This window comes from Cebidichthys violaceus, unplaced genomic scaffold (genome assembly GCF_023349555.1).
Source record: "Cebidichthys violaceus isolate CVI_PGR_0920_01 unplaced genomic scaffold, fCebVio1.0.p SCAF_10, whole genome shotgun sequence".
Lineage (NCBI taxonomy): Eukaryota > Metazoa > Chordata > Actinopteri > Perciformes > Stichaeidae > Cebidichthys > Cebidichthys violaceus.
Window position 1 is genome coordinate 13,963,328 of NW_027176263.1, and position 17,812 is coordinate 13,981,139.

Below are 17,812 nucleotides of genomic sequence, written 5' to 3' on the forward strand. Positions count from 1 at the left end.
AATTTCTTTCTTATATTGGAACGCCCCTCCAAAATCACAGAAGACATTATATAACCGTTTTAACATGAGTAAACTGGTGAAATGCTACTTCACCTCGACAAAAAGGTCTTCAGCAATTCAATCATTAAAATATGGGCACTAACGACCCGAGCTACCATAACTGCTCACCAACTCTACTTATCTGCCATGACAAAAAGGGACCCATCCACAACAGCACAGGTATTGCTTTATATTTTATTTTATGTACAGTACATGTAAAAAAGAAGAAAAAAAAAGTAGGCAATAACATTGACCAACGTGGGCAACAGTAGACAGCCATGTTGCTCATACACCTGGAAAATCCTGACGGCCGTTTCCCCGCTCAGGCATACATACAAACATACATACATCAAGGCTCTCCTACACCTCGATGTGTAAAGGCTGCCTGGAAACTAGCCGGACTCGACAGCAAACAGTCGAAAACCGTAGATTATCGAAACGGGAGGAGTGCGTTACCTGCCCCTGCCCCCCCGACAAACACACTTCTCTCATTGACAATCAATGGGCTAGTTTCCAGCCTCGATTGGAACAAAGTGCTCCCAGACAGGCGGAAGGGAGACGGGCTGGTCGGCCGAGCGTGACTGTGTGCGATCGTCGGTACGTTTTGTTTTTTAATAGAGACTGGGGCTGTGCTCCACGCCCCCCCCAAATCCAACAGTGCTGCTTTCAACACAAAAGGTCACTAAAGGTCAGTCTGCTTTTGCCAGATGACTCAATAACTGCAGCCTTTAACGAGTAGCAAGCTTTTCTTCAGCAACACTCAGCAAGTTGAATTCACAGTATTCTTACAGCATGTTATTATTTTATTTTTCTCCCAACATCACTCATAAAGCTTTAACTGATAATGCATAGGGGGCACATTTGTTCACCCATGTTTCTCCAGTGGAAATGTTCAACGTGGATTTTTGTAGTGAGTGCGAGTGTGTGTGTGTGTGTGTGTGTCAGATAAACTGAGAGAGAAACGCACCCCTAGTCGAATGCGAGAATACAGTGTACACAACCATCCGTGTCTGGTGTCCCCAAATTCAATAAAATAAAATGTAAAAAAAAAAAAAAAAAAAAAAATGTTTTTGTTTTTTTGTTTTTTGTATCTCCAAGGCCATGGATAGTCGACCACAAAGACTTCTGAGCTCCCCTGCTGCCTATCAAGGCCGTAATCTCGCAATATTGTCTAAGACAGTGAGCTTACAGCAGGCCACAAAAGGTACAGATAAAGTGCTTTTTTTTTTCTTCTTAAACGTGAAGCTTTAAATAATTAAAGTGATGTAAAAAAGAAAAATGGTTCTCAGGAAAAAATAAAGAGATGGCGAGGTTACGTTTGCGGACGTGAAGTTAAAAAATGAAAATGGAAGAGAGATGCAACATGACTGTGGAGAGGAATAGAGTTCAGTATAAATACATCTACAGATCCAACTAATGTCACCGAAGGATACGAGGATGGAACGCTGATCGCTAAGGGGAGCTGGAACAGTCACTACTGTCTCTGGATGGAGCCGTTCACATTCTCAGAAGTAAGAGGATTCGGGGTAAGACTTTTTAAACCGCGGTCAAACGGCTCATGTCCAAGTGTGAGAAAGGGGGGGGGGGGGATTCCTTTGAAGATGCCACCTGCTTCCTCTGGCCGGACGAGGGCCTGGACTTCGCACCAGCGGCGAGGACCGTGGTGGTGACAGCAGCAGACTGGGAGGATTAGCGAGTGTTGGTAGTAGAAGGGTGGATCATAATAAAACGTTACAGATAATAAATACATTTTGGGTCCTTGTAGTGTCATTATTCGGCTCTATTGAAATATGATTAGATCTAGAAAAAAAAAGCAAAAAAAAAAAAAAAAAAGCAGGAATAGTTACGTTCATAGTAGACCTGGCTGTTTTTTTCCTTTTTTTTTCTATTTTGCTCCCTTATCCAGTCTTAACAACACTCCACCTTGGCGGCCATTTTTCAACCAGCCTTGTGAAGAAAAAAAATATATAGTAGCCGTGGCAACCGCACGTACTCCCTCCTGGGTCTTGATGATACAGTCTGAGAATTCAGAAAAAAAACAGAAACCTTGGAGACCTCTCTTCGGTCCTCAGCCTCTACACAAGAGAAAGATAGGAGGAACAAGTAAATGAGACAATGAGCAAACAAGGCAGGTCATACATCATGCAGAGAAACTCTTAACACTGTGAACAAGGCCCAGCACCGGGAGAGATAGTTAGTTTTTAACGTGTCATGTGAAGTCATCCGGGTCAGAACCATCAGAAGATTGCGGAGCGCTCTGAAGAGAACATCAGCTGCTTTCCAGCTTGCTGAAACCTTCGTGTGGCTGACGGAGCAAAGAAAAACACACTTCCTTTATGAGCTCTGGGGGAAAAAAAGTGCCAAATAAAGGCTCGTCTAAACTCCTCACTGTGTATATTCTCAACTCCTCTTGGCTACTGAGCTCAAAACAGAGTAAACAGAAGGGTTGGGAGCAGCCCGTCTGTCTCTCATATCACTCAAAAGGCAATATTTAACCTTAAGAGTGTGTGTTGAGGACCTGCTGCTTGGCTACACAGGGAAAAAATGCACTAGGAAACCAGGGGGACAAGCTCGGCAAAGCCACAGTGTGCCGTTGAGACATTACGGAAAGCCTATTTTTATGCACTTGCAGTGCCTAATACCTTTGAATTACTTTCATTGTGCTAAAGAGGTGCTGTCTATTTACAAGCTACTCCAGCTGACAGTAAGCAGCACAGCCTGTGCCTGCGTTAAAGGTGGAAAGAGTAATAAGACACGCCTGGCCGCATTACCATCACAGCACAAGCCTCGTCTCTCTTCTCTGTAGACTTCAAATTAAGTTGTTAAATTTGACTCATGTAGCGGCTGAGCAATTGGCTAGCTAGCTTCCTAATTCCACCATGCTTTCAGGACTTCATTCTCAGCTCAGGTAGACTTTACTCCACTATATCTTTACGCAATAATAGGCTTTACAATAGGCTTTTCGTTAGCTATAATCGCAGATGCTAATCACGAGCGCTGATGGGCCGCAGCGGGTCTAACTGTTCCTCTGCCACACTCCTCACCACTACTTCGACGGGAGCGCCGGATACTAGCTAGCTAGTGAGCTCTGGCAACGAACAAGCTAACTAGCCGGCCGTCCTCTCTGGAGCGCCCATCTGCTCTCCTCCCGTCAAAGCAGTCTGCCAGCAGCCTAGGGCTCGGCTAATATGGTCCTGTTGGTTAACGTTAACTTTCTCAAGTAACACCTGCGGTCCCGGAGAGTGAGAAACTGTACATAATGAGAGAAACTATTATTTTCTTCAGTCGTTATACAAAAAAAGACAAGCCAACAAAACGTGCTAGCCAGCGTTAACCAACGCATTCACAGAATTATTCTGCCTCCACCTGGGGTGTTCCGCCCACAAATATACGTTACCATGTTTACTAACAGAAAAGGGGTCGAAAGCAAAATGCAAATGCATAATTATAACACAATATGTAGAATTCAAACACTTTGCTCTTAGATGTCAAGATTTTGGACCTGATTCCATCAACAACGCTACTAAATACTCGTACACATTGGCCTTTAGCTGAAAAAAGTGGTTTGGGGGTTTGGTTCCTCTTTGTTGGTTTTGCTGCTTTTAACACAGTAACTCCTTCATGACATAAATGTAGCTGGTGTCCTCTGGCCTAGCACTAAATATTTGTTTAAATAAACAGGTTGGTGCAGAATCATGTTCACTGTGCTCACATCCCCCCCAAAGTTTAGAATGAACGTCATCAAATTAGCTATTTAAAATAATAAAAGGATAGGGCTGGGCAATCTGAAATGTATTCACAATTCAAAGCCGCGATAATGACACCTTCACAAATACACTTGTGCACCTTCGTCCTTGCAGTGAACAGCTTGCTAATTCTATGCACTGAAAATTAGGACTCTTTGCGTCTACTAAAGTGAGGTGCATTTTGAATAGATGAGCTTAACACCTTCATGGTGTCTCATTCAATCTGCAGGATATTCTAGGGCATGGAATGCCATTAGCATACCAGGGCTCTACGGTGCGAACATTTCCAGAATATGCAACTCTGATTTCTGACACATGAGCTGGCAAAATACAGATGTGTGAACCTCAGACGTGAAACCTTTTTTTAGCTGGCGTGTTCATTTTTTTTCACCGATTACAATAATGGCAGCTGGTCATATCAGTTGCTGCTTATTAATGTTAGTCAGTAACTTGATAATAGAACAAAACTTAACTTGTCTATAGTCTGGTTAGAGGGCTCTCTGCAGGCTGGTGATCTTACTCAGCCAAAGATCATCCGTGAGGGAGGAAACTCCACCCATGAGTGTTTTTGTAGTTCTAACAACAGTGATGTATTTTCTCCAGGTGTCCAACCAGTTTCAGGAGTCTTCTACTTTCATTCACATCACATTAATAATTGAAGCCGATCAACATCTTAGTTTGGACTCAGTAGCTTCATATTTGGATCAAGTGGCTCGTGAAAATTTGTTATTTCAATGTGTCAGATAAATATTAAATAAAAATGTCCGATTCTCTGCTGCAATACATTTATTTGCTTTATGTATTCTGATTTTTTTAGGGGATAAATGAATTAAACTCTTTCTGGCTTCTCAGCCTTGAGATTTCAACTAATTAAGTCCTGAGACTTTAAGTTACTTTCAAAATTTGACTGCTAAATCGAAGAAAAGAGATTTGAAGAAGATTCTGACTCAAAATTTGAAATGGAGTTCAGATTGGATAACTGCAAAGCTTAAAAAGAATTAGCAGCTTGTCCTTTATGTGGTTTAAAGTACAGCTGAAGTTTCATAACTATTTTTTTTATCTCTTAGTTAAGTCAGTTTGCCATGTTGCTTAATGATTAAAAAAAGAGAGATATGTGATGTTAAGTATAGAAAGCCAATGCTTGTGTAATAGACATAACACATTGTACTTCTTGTTGCAATTCTTCCTACAATTGGTTAGTGTTTTTTGAGTTAGCCTGAACATTTTTGTTGCTGTTGATGTACTTTCAGGTGCGGTGATGGGGTCGGCTACAGCCTGTCAGAGGGAGCTAATGAATCAAACATATCGACATCACTTAAATTAGGCCAGTCAGAGATCAATAACGTTGGTTTTGGTCACTTTCCTATTCATTACCCAGCCCTATTTTAACATTACAGTCTTATTTTAAGTCTTGGAAAGCACAGGGACACATTTATCCAAAACAGATGTGATGTGATACAACCACATGTAACGTCTAACTGCTGTGAACTGACCTACGTGTCACCGTGGGATAGCAGCGACGTAATCTCTGGGCCTATGTGGCCCACAGCCTTGGCCGCCTCCAGTATGGCTCTCCGGTACATCCCTTTCTTCTTGCGGTTGAAGCGGGACCTGAAGAGCTCCCTGAAGGGCGACAGTTTGGCAACGGAGAGCTGGGAGGTGGTGGGTGAGCCGAACCACGCCACCTTGGCCTGGGGCCACTGGGCCTCGCAGCTGGCTGTCTCCTGCTTGCGGGTGCCGCTGATGCTGAGGACGCGTGCTGGCCACCAGGGGAAGCCGTGGATCTTCCCCCACACAATGTCGCCCACCGCTACGGCGTGACCCTCCTCTGTCACACACTTCGTCATGCTGCGGGTGTGGAGCCGCACTGTGAGCGGCGGCACCGTTTTGCAGTCTTCCCGTGCCGGTACAGAAGATGAGGTCACGGACAGGTCTTCGCCTGGGGCCAGGTCGCACAGCTCCGGCGAGGTGCCGTCGGAGCTGAAGGACTTGGACTCGTCTAGGCTGTCGCTGCTGCAGACTGACAGGCTCGACGAATCCGCTTTGCGCTTACGGAAATTGATGAGGAGGGTGAGGTCGCTGTGGCCGCGCTCCGCCTCCTCTCCCGAACTCCCCGACCACAACTCCAGAGAGTTTTTACCTTCCCCTGAGTCTTCAGAGTGGGGGAGGCACGGACCGGGCACCCTGGGGCTCTGTCTCCTGGTGCCTCCTACAAGTTCTGCCTCGTACTCGACCACACTCTCCTCACCCTCCCTCTGAGGGGGTCTCAAGTGGATCTTTGGAGAGGGCAAGTCCTGACCCACGGTTGTAAAAGGCCTGGTTAGTTTGAGTTTGGGAATGGACACGGTGAGGCCTGACCTTGTGGCATCTAAAATGTGCCTTTGCTCCTTGGTGGGATCGGAAGGCATCTTGTCGTTTTCTCCCACTCCGTTCTGCACCAGTTGTTTGGGGCAGAATGGCTTGACTGAACCGTGGACTCTCGCGGGGATCTTCATGACCTCCCCCTTCCCCTGTGGAGTGCTGTAAGAGATTTTTATGACAGGACTGTGGGGGATGACGTCACCTCCGGGGAACTTCTCCCCTTCAGCGTCCCCCCTTTTGTCCTTCCTGAGTCGCTTACTGTCAAGGCTGTTGCCATTTTCACGTCTCTTTGCGTCCTTGGCTGCGACTACATCCTCTTTTCTCGACAGCTTGGAGGGGGCATCCTTGTCCTCGCCATCTTCATCGCTCTGTAGTGCATTCTCTTTTCTAGAGGTCTTAGAAGTGTTGCTCATGCCATCTTTGCTGTCCTCGTCACTGTTCAGCGTGTTCTTGCACTTTTCACATAGTACCTGCCGCGGCCGCAGGCGGATAGTACTCATGGTCATGCGGCCGGGCTCTCGCGTCCGCCTCTTCTTCCTCTTGATTGGTCGTGGAGGGGGCTGAGGTACCCATTGGCTGTAGCTGTGGCGCACCCATAAGGGTGGAGGGAACGGGGCTCCTTCAAAATAAGGAGGGTAAGGAGTCTCTCCAGCTGGCACTGGTGTGGGTAGAGGGCAGGGAAGAGGCGCAGCAGGTGGGCCGTTTTCTGGGATAGTGTTTTCATCCTTTGGTCTGTGCGAAGCCTGGCTGGGAGATTTGGAAACCGGCTCCTCACTCAGAACTTCTGGGACTTCCTGACAAACCGGTGCGGATATCGGGCAGTCCCCGGGTTTTGCTGTGAATTCTGGTAGACAGAATAGCCCAGTCCTAAGATGAAGAAGGAAAAAAAAAAAAAAAAAAGCAACAATAAATGAATAACTGCGTGTCTCATTGAGCTTCATCAGATTGCTTCAGTGAAGTTGGTGCAAGCCAACGCAAACATTCTCGTTACACATGACAAACATTTCTCAAATTTTTTAGTTAAGCAATCTCCTCCACAAGAGAGATACTGTGATGCCGTGCTTACATTTTACTGTCAGATAATCTAAGGCCAGTCGGACAGCACAAATCAAATACCTTGCTGTTTCAATTAAGCCAAAAAGAAGGAAAAAGAGAGCACCCAGATCTGTTCAAAGCCTTCCCTACAGTCAAAACCTATTTTACCATTTTGATTTGCTTCAGCTGGACACACTGGCACCACTCTCCCTGTCACCTGTATGCTGAAAATTCTTGAGGTGTGGGGGTTGGGGTCCGCAAGCAGCCAGGCGATTATCTGTCCTGCAGCCTAAGGCAGCAAAAATGTAGCAATAGTATCACTGACTCTCTGAGTGATTTTATGCTCCCCCCCCCCCCCAATTCTCTGGGCCCAGCAAACATGTCCAAAGAAGGCCCAACTGCCGAGTCTTTGAGAGGTAGCTGGCAGGCAACAGTAACATGGCTGTGCTGTTTTAGTCAGGAGACAGCAGACAAAGAGACTACAGGATGCCCAGGAACACCCCCCCCCCCCCCCCCCCCCAAACATCTGACTGAACAAAAACAATCCCATGAATCACTCGGGATTCAGAGATGTAGGGGAAGGAGCCAGGAGATTTCAGTTTGTTTTTGCATCCGTGTCTATTCGGGGCCAGATTATTAATTAGCGCACATTTGGGGAGCCTGTGTCCCTCCCCAGGAGGAGGAACTGGCAGGCACCTCCGAATTATAGTCTCTCGGCGCAGCTTGTTCCTCTCACCTTTTCCTATGCGCCCCCCCCCCCCCCAAAGCACCCAAACATTGGCCTTCGAAGTGATTGACACGGCACGAGCAGGGCTGCCTGTGACAGGGAACAGGCCGTTCTAGTGAAGCACAGTACAAGGACGCAGCATATGACCAGCCATGATTCACCACGCTGTTGCCATCTCACGTTGTGTACAGTCTAACTAGATGCAGAGATCTGCCTGAATGATAGGCCTTAGACCATGACATTAAAAAGAAATATCATGTGGGAGACAATGACAGGAAATGTGTTGCCATGAGCTGAAAGGGAAGAAGAAGTCACATTTTTGTCAGTGACAAGGCCTGAAATATAAGCCTATTTTAAGTTATTCTAAGGCCTGCCTTTTCCCATTTGGGTGAGTTATTTTCAGGACTGCTTGAGCTCTCACATGAAAAACCATCTAAGCATACTACGGGGCAAAGCTGGTCCGATTCTGATTCTGCTTGTCTATAAATAGTCCAAAGCCAGTGGCTTTTAAGGTGCACAGCACCAGGAGCAACACCAGGCTTATATACATGTGACACACACACACACACACACACACACACACACACACACACACACACACACACACACACACACACACACACACCCCAACAGAGTCATTAGCCATGACACTGATTCATGTCAATTTTTTACTTTTAAGGTTTTCTCATTTAAACAGCATTGTGTTTTCTTGTTAACTGGCAAGATTTGGGCCTTTTCTTTATTGTCAAGCACAGGGTCTAATATGGTCGCTGAATCTCATCAGAACCAGGTTTCAAGGAAAGGCATTACAGTTGAGATCGATCCGATCCCATGTGTCTTTATTGCCATTTTCCATTGTTTCTGCAGATCAGAAGTGACTGGCTGTGTGAAGAGCCATTTGTCACATCAGCAACTGTGTTTCAGATTGAAACATCACTCGAGAAAACTAGTACACAATGCAATGGCATCTGAGTGTATAAACGCATCAAAACATGATTTACAGGAGTAGTGTTCAGCCACGGCTTTTACTCAATACCTTTTAGCTGCTCTGTACTTGATGAGGCTAACAATAAGCTATATGTGAACCCAGTGACATTAGTTATTGTTCAAAAGAAGTCATTTACAAACTCAGTACACAGGGGCACTATATTGGCATTTCGTATCTCACCGTAGTAAAATAACGCATTTGACCATCTCAATGTGAGCTAAAATCAAGTCAGTTTGCCGTTAGCCGATTAGCTAGCTGATAGCTGGCCTGTCAGCTACAATAACCTTCGAGTCTTTTGTATGGAGGCCCAGTTAGCTAGCAGCTAGCTAAGAGCTAAACAGCTAGCCCAGACTCGTTAGCATCAAAGGTACATTAGCCGTTACCTGAGTTTAGCAAATTAATTTCAAAGATAAATGTAGACGGAGAATAGAGGAAATAACACTCACTTTTTGTTGCAATCAAGTAGTATCCCCGTATAGCTCCTTTCTCGGTAGGTCAGCGTCACCACCAGTGTATCGTTAACTATTTGATCGATAGTGACAGGCACCCGAGAGCCGGCCCGCAGCTCCTCGGCCACAGCCTCCATGTTTCCCGGCGTCAAGTGTCCGGCTCGGCGGTGCTCGATCCCGGCCAAGGGAGCCACGGTCGCGTCGGCTAAAGATCCGTCTCCCCTTCGATATTGGAGCAGGAGGCTACACCAGGGCATAAAATGACGCCATCACCCCCACCAAGTCAATTACAACAGCACTGCCACCGCTGACATCACGCTCCCTGTGCTGGAGGAGCAGAAATCTCTCAAGACAAGGCCTACCCTCTCCCCGTCTCACTTTGACTTGTTTGATGCCATTCACAAATGCTGGGATGCCTCCGTTTTCCATAGCGAGAGGCTAATGGCGTTTTGCTCCAAACTTGTACCGCCAATATACTGGGAATGTTATAACATATGGATGCATTTTGTAATATGTTGTAAGCGTCGTGAAATTGAACAAATTAGAGATAAATATGACCTTTTTAAATATTTGTCATAACACACAGTACAGCAAATACTTTCACGACAGCATTACAGGTGCTATTTGCTAAAATGCCCTGTAGGTCCTTCATTTGGAAGCCATACTTGAAATGTACCCTGCTGCAAATACCCACTATTAATGTCAGCCGTATTATTTATGTCTAAAAAGCCTAAAAGGGTGGGTAGGTTCAAATGTGACAATAAATGATTGCTCAGGTTTATCTTTTTATTCAGGTATACCATGTTTTAATTTGTTACCCTTATATTTTAAGCCTTGTTTAATTAGCATTGTGTGGTGGTATTTCAGATAGTTGACAGTGGGAATATGAGGCTTATGCTGTTAAGTCTTATAGCCTGTAACTGAATAGCTTCATTTCACACCATGAAGAAGTGACTGTATCATACTTACTGTGTACATAGTTGAGGTACTGCATGATAAAGAGCTAATGTAAATAAGAAACATGAGTAGTTTGTGTAATGGGGAGGGTGTCTTGCATAAGAAAATTTCAAAACACTCACTTGCACAGTAACAGCATGTGATTTTTTTTTTTTTTTTTAATGATATAAACATTGCAATGGTCATTCACATAGATAGTAGTCTTTAAATTGAATTTTGAGTTTAAATCTAATACCTCATAGCTCAAAGAGACACTACAATCCCGGCTACTTGTCACTGAAACTGCGCCAGGTGTCTCCAGTGGAGATAGTGAAACACCTTCCAAGATTCCCCTTCCTCTCCAGGAGCCGAGCCTGCAGCTTCCTCATCTGTCGTTCCAAGTAGGTAGGGAAACAAACAAATCAGATCAATAACCTCTATATATTCAATATAGATGAGTTGTGTGAATAATGAAGCGAAGGGTCTGACCTCCTCTATGTCTCTCTCTGCCGCTGCCATCTGCTCGGTGGCGGTGCCCCTGGGATTCCTGCGTCTCTCCTGCATCTCGTCGACGCGGGCGCGGATTCGCCTCTCCAGCTCGCGGCCTGATCTGGAAAGGGCCAGGGTCAAAGGTCATAATATCATACAGGAAATACTGAATATTTAGTTGCCTAAGTACGGCTGGTGGTATCATAGCCTTTATGTCTGGTAGCTGATTAGATATGCAAGACTCTGAAGCAACCGTTTTCTTCTTATTTCAGATTCATCCTATCAGTGAAAACAGACAAGTCTGAGGCGGACTAGCTGATCTGGTTTGTCTGTGTTTTTGGGGCATAACGTTGCTCATGGAGAACAAAAGAACCTGCTGATGTTACTTGGTGGGGTGTACAGTCTCTCTTTGTCCACTAGGTGCCTCTAGATTTCCACCTTCATCTGCATCGCTCACTATGGGAGACAATGCCAAATGCCATGTGGTGGATACTTACAGACCTGTTGCCCCAGGATGCTCTGTATCACTTTTCTATAAACCAAATGTCCAACATATCATGGAAAAATGGGCTCAGTAGTCTGACATTGGTAGAAACAAAATGGTGCCTCATCTATTTCCCTTTTTAAATATAACAAAGAAACAAAGCGAAACATTCCTGGCCAAAGCAGCAGATCTGCGTCTGCTTCTTGTACTGGCTCAGGTTTCAGGTCTGTGTGAGCTCCTTCTGTCTGGAGTTAGACAGTGTTTTTGGTCGCCCATTTACCTGATCTCCTCACACGAGGCGGACGCCTGACCCACACCAGGTTTTGGATCCGTTTCTGCTTCCTGTAACAGAGGAAGAGGTGGTGTTCATCATCATGTATGTTGTTCTACAGAACAGCCTTGTTGGGTCAAATTTTTTAAATACCATATACCAAAGTTTTTTATACCATATTTTATCTAGGGAATATTTACACTGGTGTAACTGGTTACTGGCAAACATTTTACGCAACGCTTCCGAGCTGCATGTGTGGAAATGCAGCTGATGATCAAATTACTCAAAACCATCCATCTGCATCATCTGCAGTTTATGCACGTGTCAAGCTTAGAGGGCTATATGTTGCTGCACCGACGCGGCGCTCTCCATCGCAAGCACTGCTATATGCTGCTGCTTTCAACAGCGCCACCCTCAAGGATCACTGACACCGACTCCGGCAGCGCTGCTACCTGAAAACCTCATTTACCAGCATCTAAATGTCATGTACCATTATCATCATTACAGTGCTCCAATCAGTGTGACAGAGGTGGCGCTCTACTGCCCCCTTGTGGTTGGCAGGTTGACAGGCGGACATGTAGGTGGTTGTATTCCACAAATACCTCTTGGTTTCTCTGTTGTGCATGCTTCTTCTTCTCCTGGGTGATCTTGGCTTCAGTACGCCACTTCTGAAGAGCCTCTTGGCTCCTATGGGAGAAAAATAAAGGTTCCTGGGCTATTGTTTCGAAGTGGTTGAGCATTGATTATTCTTTCTTTACATTGTGAACATAGGGTGGTTCTCAAAGTCAAGGATGCCTCCTTGGTAGGACGCGTACTTCCAAATCCTACAGAGGCCAGGCTACACTCCTTCCTAGCACTCAGAGAGCCGGAGGAAACGGACATGTTTTTTTCTTTTAACTTTACGTTGTCTATTCTACGTTACAATTTTTACCAGGAATATGGATTTTGCACTCCTCAAAACAATAAAATGATTGAACATATGTAACACATTTGACAAATAAATTAAATTAGCAATGATTTTTACAATGTACAAAACATGCAGTTAAGCCACCAGGCTTACTTGACATAAATATAAATTTAAAGTCGCAGTTTGAAAAACTCGATTCATTAAAAATCGACAGAAGAAAAAACAAAACTCATATAAAACAGTCTCGGTTAGCTCTTTCCACTGTTCCAACAATCACCAAACTCTGAAATGGTTAGAAATAAAGCCTTTTATAGAAGAAGTAAGAATTGAAAATATGCTGGCTCTACCCGCGCTGTTTCTTTTAAATTACTTCCTGCAGATCTAACGTGAGTGAAGATTCAACAACTGGATTGGCAATTTCTCGCCTCAAATCTGTTTGGGAACAGATTTTGGTGGACTGCTGAGGGGAAATAACTTAACGTTGACAAGCATAATTTATTTCTCCACCCCCCCCCCCCCCCCCCCCCCCCCCTCGTTTCCAAATCGGGGGACAGGAAATGCATCCTGCGCAATAGGACAGTGGGTGTTTTAGGAGCGCGGAGCACACACACATGTATGCATCCTTGAGGAGAATTGGAAGGATCCTCGACATTCCTCCGGTGTCATCCTTGAGGAGAATTCAGCCGCCGAAGGATCCTTCCTTGACTTTGAGAAAACACTGTTACTCTGGATTCCCTACTGGGCAAAATGTCAATTAGACACAACAAAGCCCCGCTTTATGAAACTTTGTCTACTCTTTGGTTTTACCTGGCCTCAATATTCTGTGATCAAATGTAATTAAATGGTCAGAATGTAGTGCTGTGGGACAGTAGAGAGGGTATGTTATCATTCTGAACTCAAGATTCTTATAATAGAACTGAACTCACTTTCTTCTCTGCTCGAGAATAGCCTGTTTCTCAGTCAGCTCCTTCATTGCAGCCTGTCTCCTTTCCTCTGGCCTCTTCCACTGCCGAGTGTCAAACAGGGGTAGCTGGGGAATCATGCCGGCCTTGGTGGTTGCCTTTTTTCTGATGGATAAATTGAACCAAAAATGCTTTATTTTGCATTGCTCTCCTGAGTTCCGAGGCCCCGGCGGAGACAGCCTGGGATTTTTTTTTATTTTTGATAATTTGTTCTCTGCAGAGAATGCCATTAAAAAGTGTTCTGCTCTCCTTTTCCGAGGCACCGTGCCACACGCAGCTCCGAACCTCGGCACAAAAGTTTATCTACTGAAACCAAACAAATACATCCCCTCTGTCCTGCTATCAGGTAGAACAATAACACTTTCAAATTTCGTTGCGCAGTATATCTGAACAGGTGCAACACATTTTATTACAGATATTTGCTGCCTGGAAACACTGTAAACAACGGCAGGAGCAATTAATCAAGTAGTTGTTTTGTTCTCTGTGAGACCAATACAAAATATTTTACTGTGTATTCTTCTTTCTTTTTTATAAAGAAATGGTTTGACATTTTGGGAAATATGCTTATCTGCTTTCTGACAGAGAGACGAGATACCACTCTCAGATGTGTCTCTATTAAATATGAAGCTAAAGCCAGCAGTCGGTTAGCTTAGCTTAGCATAAAGACCAGAAACAGCTAGCCTAGCGATGTCCAAAGGTATCACCTCTTGAGCTAACTTATTAACATTTTATATCTCATTTGTTCAATCTGCTCGAAAACCAAAGTGTAGAATTTGTTGCTTTTTAACAGCAGGTTATATGTGACTATTTGTTGGCTACACTCCCAGCTGGTCCCAGACAAGAAACCGACACGTAACCACCCCAAAAAAAACCCAGTGCCTTTTTTACACTTCTGTTTTTATATGAAATTAAAACATGTATAACTGATAAATCAGTGAGCTTTAGAGATGCTGGTTCCTCTTGTTTCAGGTATTTATGTTTGGCTGAACTAAGCTAAATTAAGCTAAGCTAAGCTAAGCATCTTCTGGCTTTAATGCACAGATACAAGAGTGGCATCAACCTCCTCTTCTAACTCTCGGATTAAAAGCCAACATATTCCTGAAAATGTCCAATTATAACGGCGTAAAAAGCAATCTCACGTCAAACAAACCAAATAACTCTACTTACTTTTTGATGGTGGGAAGAAGGCGTGACCTGGGGTCTCCTTCTGTCCGCGGTACCGAGCCCAGCTCAGCCTCGTCCAGCAGGATCATCTTGTGTCTGAGCTCCCTGAACCTCTGCAGCTCATCCTCATCCTCCTGCTCCTCCACGCTGGACCCCGTCAGCTCCGACAGCTGGAGCTTCTCCACCAGCGGCAGCTCTGAGCGATGAAACGACAATGGCGGCTACAAGTCTGATGCTGGGGCAGCCAACACTGGCAACGACCAGTGCAGGCTGCAGCTGGTAGTAGCAAGAATTACTGATAGAATACAGAGTTATTTTCCAACTGCAGCATAGATATATATGCCAGAATTTCACTAAGTTAGCTAATAATAGCAGGTAAAACCTTCCCTTCTTACTGCAGAGCAGAAAATGCAGCAAGCAAGATTTTACTAAATTTATAGAAATAAGGGTCTGAATGTAACGTGTAGGATAATTGGACGCTAAATATTCCATGTTATAGCAGCTGAAAGAAGGTTGATGATAATGCACAATCGGTTTATAGTAAAAAATCTAAACTTATACTCTGAAAGCAGATTGTCCCCCTGGAGCCCTGTCTTCACTGATAACCTTGTGGGCAGAGACACAGATGGTTGGATTGAGAGGTCTGGCTCTGCTCCTGTGGAGGGCCGTCTCGGTCTTCTCACAGCGATCACCTACAGACACACTGCTCGGTGACACGGAGCTCCAGTCTAGAGCCCACAGGTTATCGATCATTTTCATCTGGCTAAAAATATTACAGGAGCTGGAACAAGAATGGGGAAGAGTCAGCCGACTGGCACGAGCCGTCTCCAAGGGAACAGAAGTCAGGCCAGTGAAGTGGTACCAGGGCATGGAGCTATTTTTGTGGGCAGCCGCCCTATCTTAGACAACAAAAAAAGAGCAAATGGCTAGAATGCGCATGTTCAAAGTTAAGGTGCCTTTGAGTCACCTGGGGGGCTCCTCCTCGCCATGGCGCTCCTCAGGTACTGGAGGATGCTCCGGTACCCCAGGTCCACAATGTGTGGCGGAGGGAAACGGATGGGGCAGTTCCTCAGGTTCAGGCCTGTGAGGGTGATCACATTGCCTGGGGGGGGGGGGGGGGGGAGTAGACAAATAAAGAACAGCAGTTTTAGTGACAAAGAGCAAAGAGAAGCAAAACATGTAAATACCCAATCGTGTATTGTTTCTATTAATGACTAGTAGTCATTCATTGCATGTGATCTGACATCGCTGGACGGTAAAGGTTACCGAACGCAACTCACCCAACTCCGGTGGAAGTTCTGAGACAGGGTTTCCTTCCAGAAGCAGTGTTTTCAGAGACCTACATGAACGACATCACAGGTTGTTAGATGATTGTTTAGTCCTCAGCTGAACATGAGGAACTTGTACTAAATAGTCAGAGGGTATCTCATTTCGCTACACTGTGGATTTGATTACTGAATCTGCTGCTAAACAGAACTGTTACTCCATAAGTAACCTACCTGTGCAAGCCAATGTCGGCAGGGAGGGATGTAATGTGGTTATTCCTGAGGTCCAGCCAGAGAAGGTTTGGCAAGCGGATGAATATTGAACCTGGGATACCGGATATCCAGTTGCCTTCCAGATATAAATACTGAAGATGATGCAACAAGCAGTTACAATCAATACATTACACAGGTGTGGACTTGTTGGCCTACTGTATTACTGTATGCATGACTGTACACCGCTGCAGCAGATGTAGCTATGCGGGTAGAGGTCCAAGCTGACCTTGAGTGGGCTGTGATTCAAAACACTCTCTGGAACATGGTTCAGCTGAGTTCTGCTTAGATGTAAGGACTCTGCTGAGTAACATTTAGGGAGCTCCTGTTGCTGCTCAGCGTCCTCCGGCAGGATGCGGGGGGGCTGTGGTTGGACAACGCTGCTCCCAAAGACGAAGCTTTGCTGCAGGTCAGGAACCTCCTCCTCCTCCTCCTCTTTCTCTGGGGAGGACACCGCAGAGGTGATGCCGAGATGTCTAGCGTCCATTGTTCAGGTGTATTTTTGCATTTTGCGGCCTGTGTCTGAAGATGAGAATCCATGTAAATACCACATGGTTTCGGTCTGTCTGCCCCCCTCACGTGAGAGTTCAACTTGCTTTCAAGCAGGTGCTAGCTACTCATTCGTTGCTGCTCCGCCTAGCGTTAACATAAGCAAATAGTTAAAGCAACGCTACTGTACGACCGCCGTATTAGCTTACCTGGAATCTGAATAAACATACTCGTAGCCTGTGGACGCGACTCGGTGTCTTCTTAACTTAAACACACAACAAATATTAAATACTGTAGGGAAATGTAACGTTAACTTGGAGATACCGGCTCACGAGTGTGACATCATTACCATGGCAACGACGTCAACACAAACTACGACACCCATCCACGTGCTCCGTGGTCAAAGCAGTCGGCCACAGCGTTGGAGGCGGGGCCCAGTTCATCCCTATGAACGTTTCTCATTGAAAAAAAGTTCGACTTAAAAAAGCAGATGATACGGATGGTACCCAGAGCTCTTCCGCATTCATGGGCCCATCGAGCATGCGCACTAGTATTTCCTTTAACCTCGCCGGTTTCAGGTCCTGTGCCCTGACCAATGCGCTATACTTGACTGAATTCGAGGTCAATGCCTACACTTGAATCATCTGGTCAATACTGACACAATAGAGAATGTTACATTATTTATATATAAATTATGAGGCTTTAACTGCTGATAGGGGTAAAACAAACAATATATGTTGTATGTATAAATACTTTACAATCAAATGAACGCATCTACCTTTTTCCTAGCCTAGATGAGTATATTTGACTCTAAATACAATGTAACCTTTAAGTTGTAATGTCTGCAGGACAATTTAAAACGTCTATCTTAGTTTGAGCAGTTTACAATTAAATGTGTCTATGCATAGGCCCATGGAACCATTTGTACTGTGCGAGATCCACGACGAACTAAACGGCGTTGCACGTGGTCAGTCAGGGCAGCTGGTTTTAATCAGCATTGATGAAGGCCCAATCCCAATGTCCCCCCCTCAAGTCCTGAACCCTCATGGACTTCACTGATCAGCTGATAAATGACAGTGAGGCAGTAAGGGCCTTGAAATGGTATATATAGGAAAGGGACAGACTTTTGCAGCAACATATTGTGTCACCTTGATGACACCAAAACTTGCTTTTTGCCTTATTATACAATAAGTAATTGTGGAAAATCAAAGCCCTACAGCGTCAGAGTCA

At 45.0% G+C, this 17,812-nt stretch overlaps 2 protein-coding genes across 2 annotated transcripts; both read right to left on the reverse strand.

Annotated features, from left to right (window-relative positions):
• Window positions 1-209: 209 nt before the first annotated feature.
• pwwp2b (PWWP domain containing 2B) lies at window positions 210-10,106 on the reverse strand. Its single transcript, XM_068726781.1, has 3 exons — window positions 9,343-10,106; window positions 5,279-7,013; window positions 210-2,114 (listed from the first exon to the last, which is right to left on the reverse strand). The coding sequence occupies exons 1-2, from the start codon at window positions 9,600-9,602 to the stop codon at window positions 5,279-5,281; spliced, it is 1,995 nt and encodes a 664-aa protein (XP_068582882.1). The 5' UTR covers window positions 9,603-10,106; the 3' UTR covers window positions 210-2,114.
• A 290-nt stretch (window positions 10,107-10,396) lies between these two features.
• Window positions 10,397-16,888, reverse strand: LOC137878044 (leucine-rich repeat-containing protein 27-like). The gene is made up of 10 exons (XM_068718167.1): window positions 16,323-16,888; window positions 16,058-16,188; window positions 15,839-15,897; window positions 15,526-15,660; window positions 14,562-14,754; window positions 13,359-13,499; window positions 12,128-12,212; window positions 11,535-11,596; window positions 10,771-10,891; window positions 10,397-10,670 (listed from the first exon to the last, which is right to left on the reverse strand). Exons 1-10 carry the CDS (start codon window positions 16,578-16,580, stop codon window positions 10,569-10,571), a joined length of 1,287 nt encoding a protein of 428 aa, XP_068574268.1. The 5' UTR covers window positions 16,581-16,888; the 3' UTR covers window positions 10,397-10,568.
• Window positions 16,889-17,812: the final 924 nt, after the last annotated feature.

What these genes read in the sequence shown, in the direction of transcription:
- pwwp2b (XM_068726781.1), bottom strand. Translation starts at nt 9,602, where the DNA reads ATGCCCTGGTGTAGCCTCCTGCTCCAATATCGAAGGGGAGACGGATCT. An exon ending in CTACTTGATTGCAACAAAAA is followed by an intron (nt 7,014 to 9,342) that starts GTGAGTGTTATT and finishes TCTTCATCTTAG; the next exon opens with GACTGGGCTATTCTGTCTAC.
- LOC137878044 (XM_068718167.1), bottom strand. Translation starts at nt 16,580, where the DNA reads ATGGACGCTAGACATCTCGGCATCACCTCTGCGGTGTCCTCCCCAGAG. An exon ending in GGCGAGGAGGAGCCCCCCAG is followed by an intron (nt 14,755 to 15,525) that starts GTGACTCAAAGG and finishes TTCATCGCTCAG; the next exon opens with AGCTGCCGCTGGTGGAGAAG. An exon ending in CTTCTTCCCACCATCAAAAA is followed by an intron (nt 13,500 to 14,561) that starts GTAAGTAGAGTT and finishes TTTATCCATCAG; the next exon opens with AAAAAAGGCAACCACCAAGG.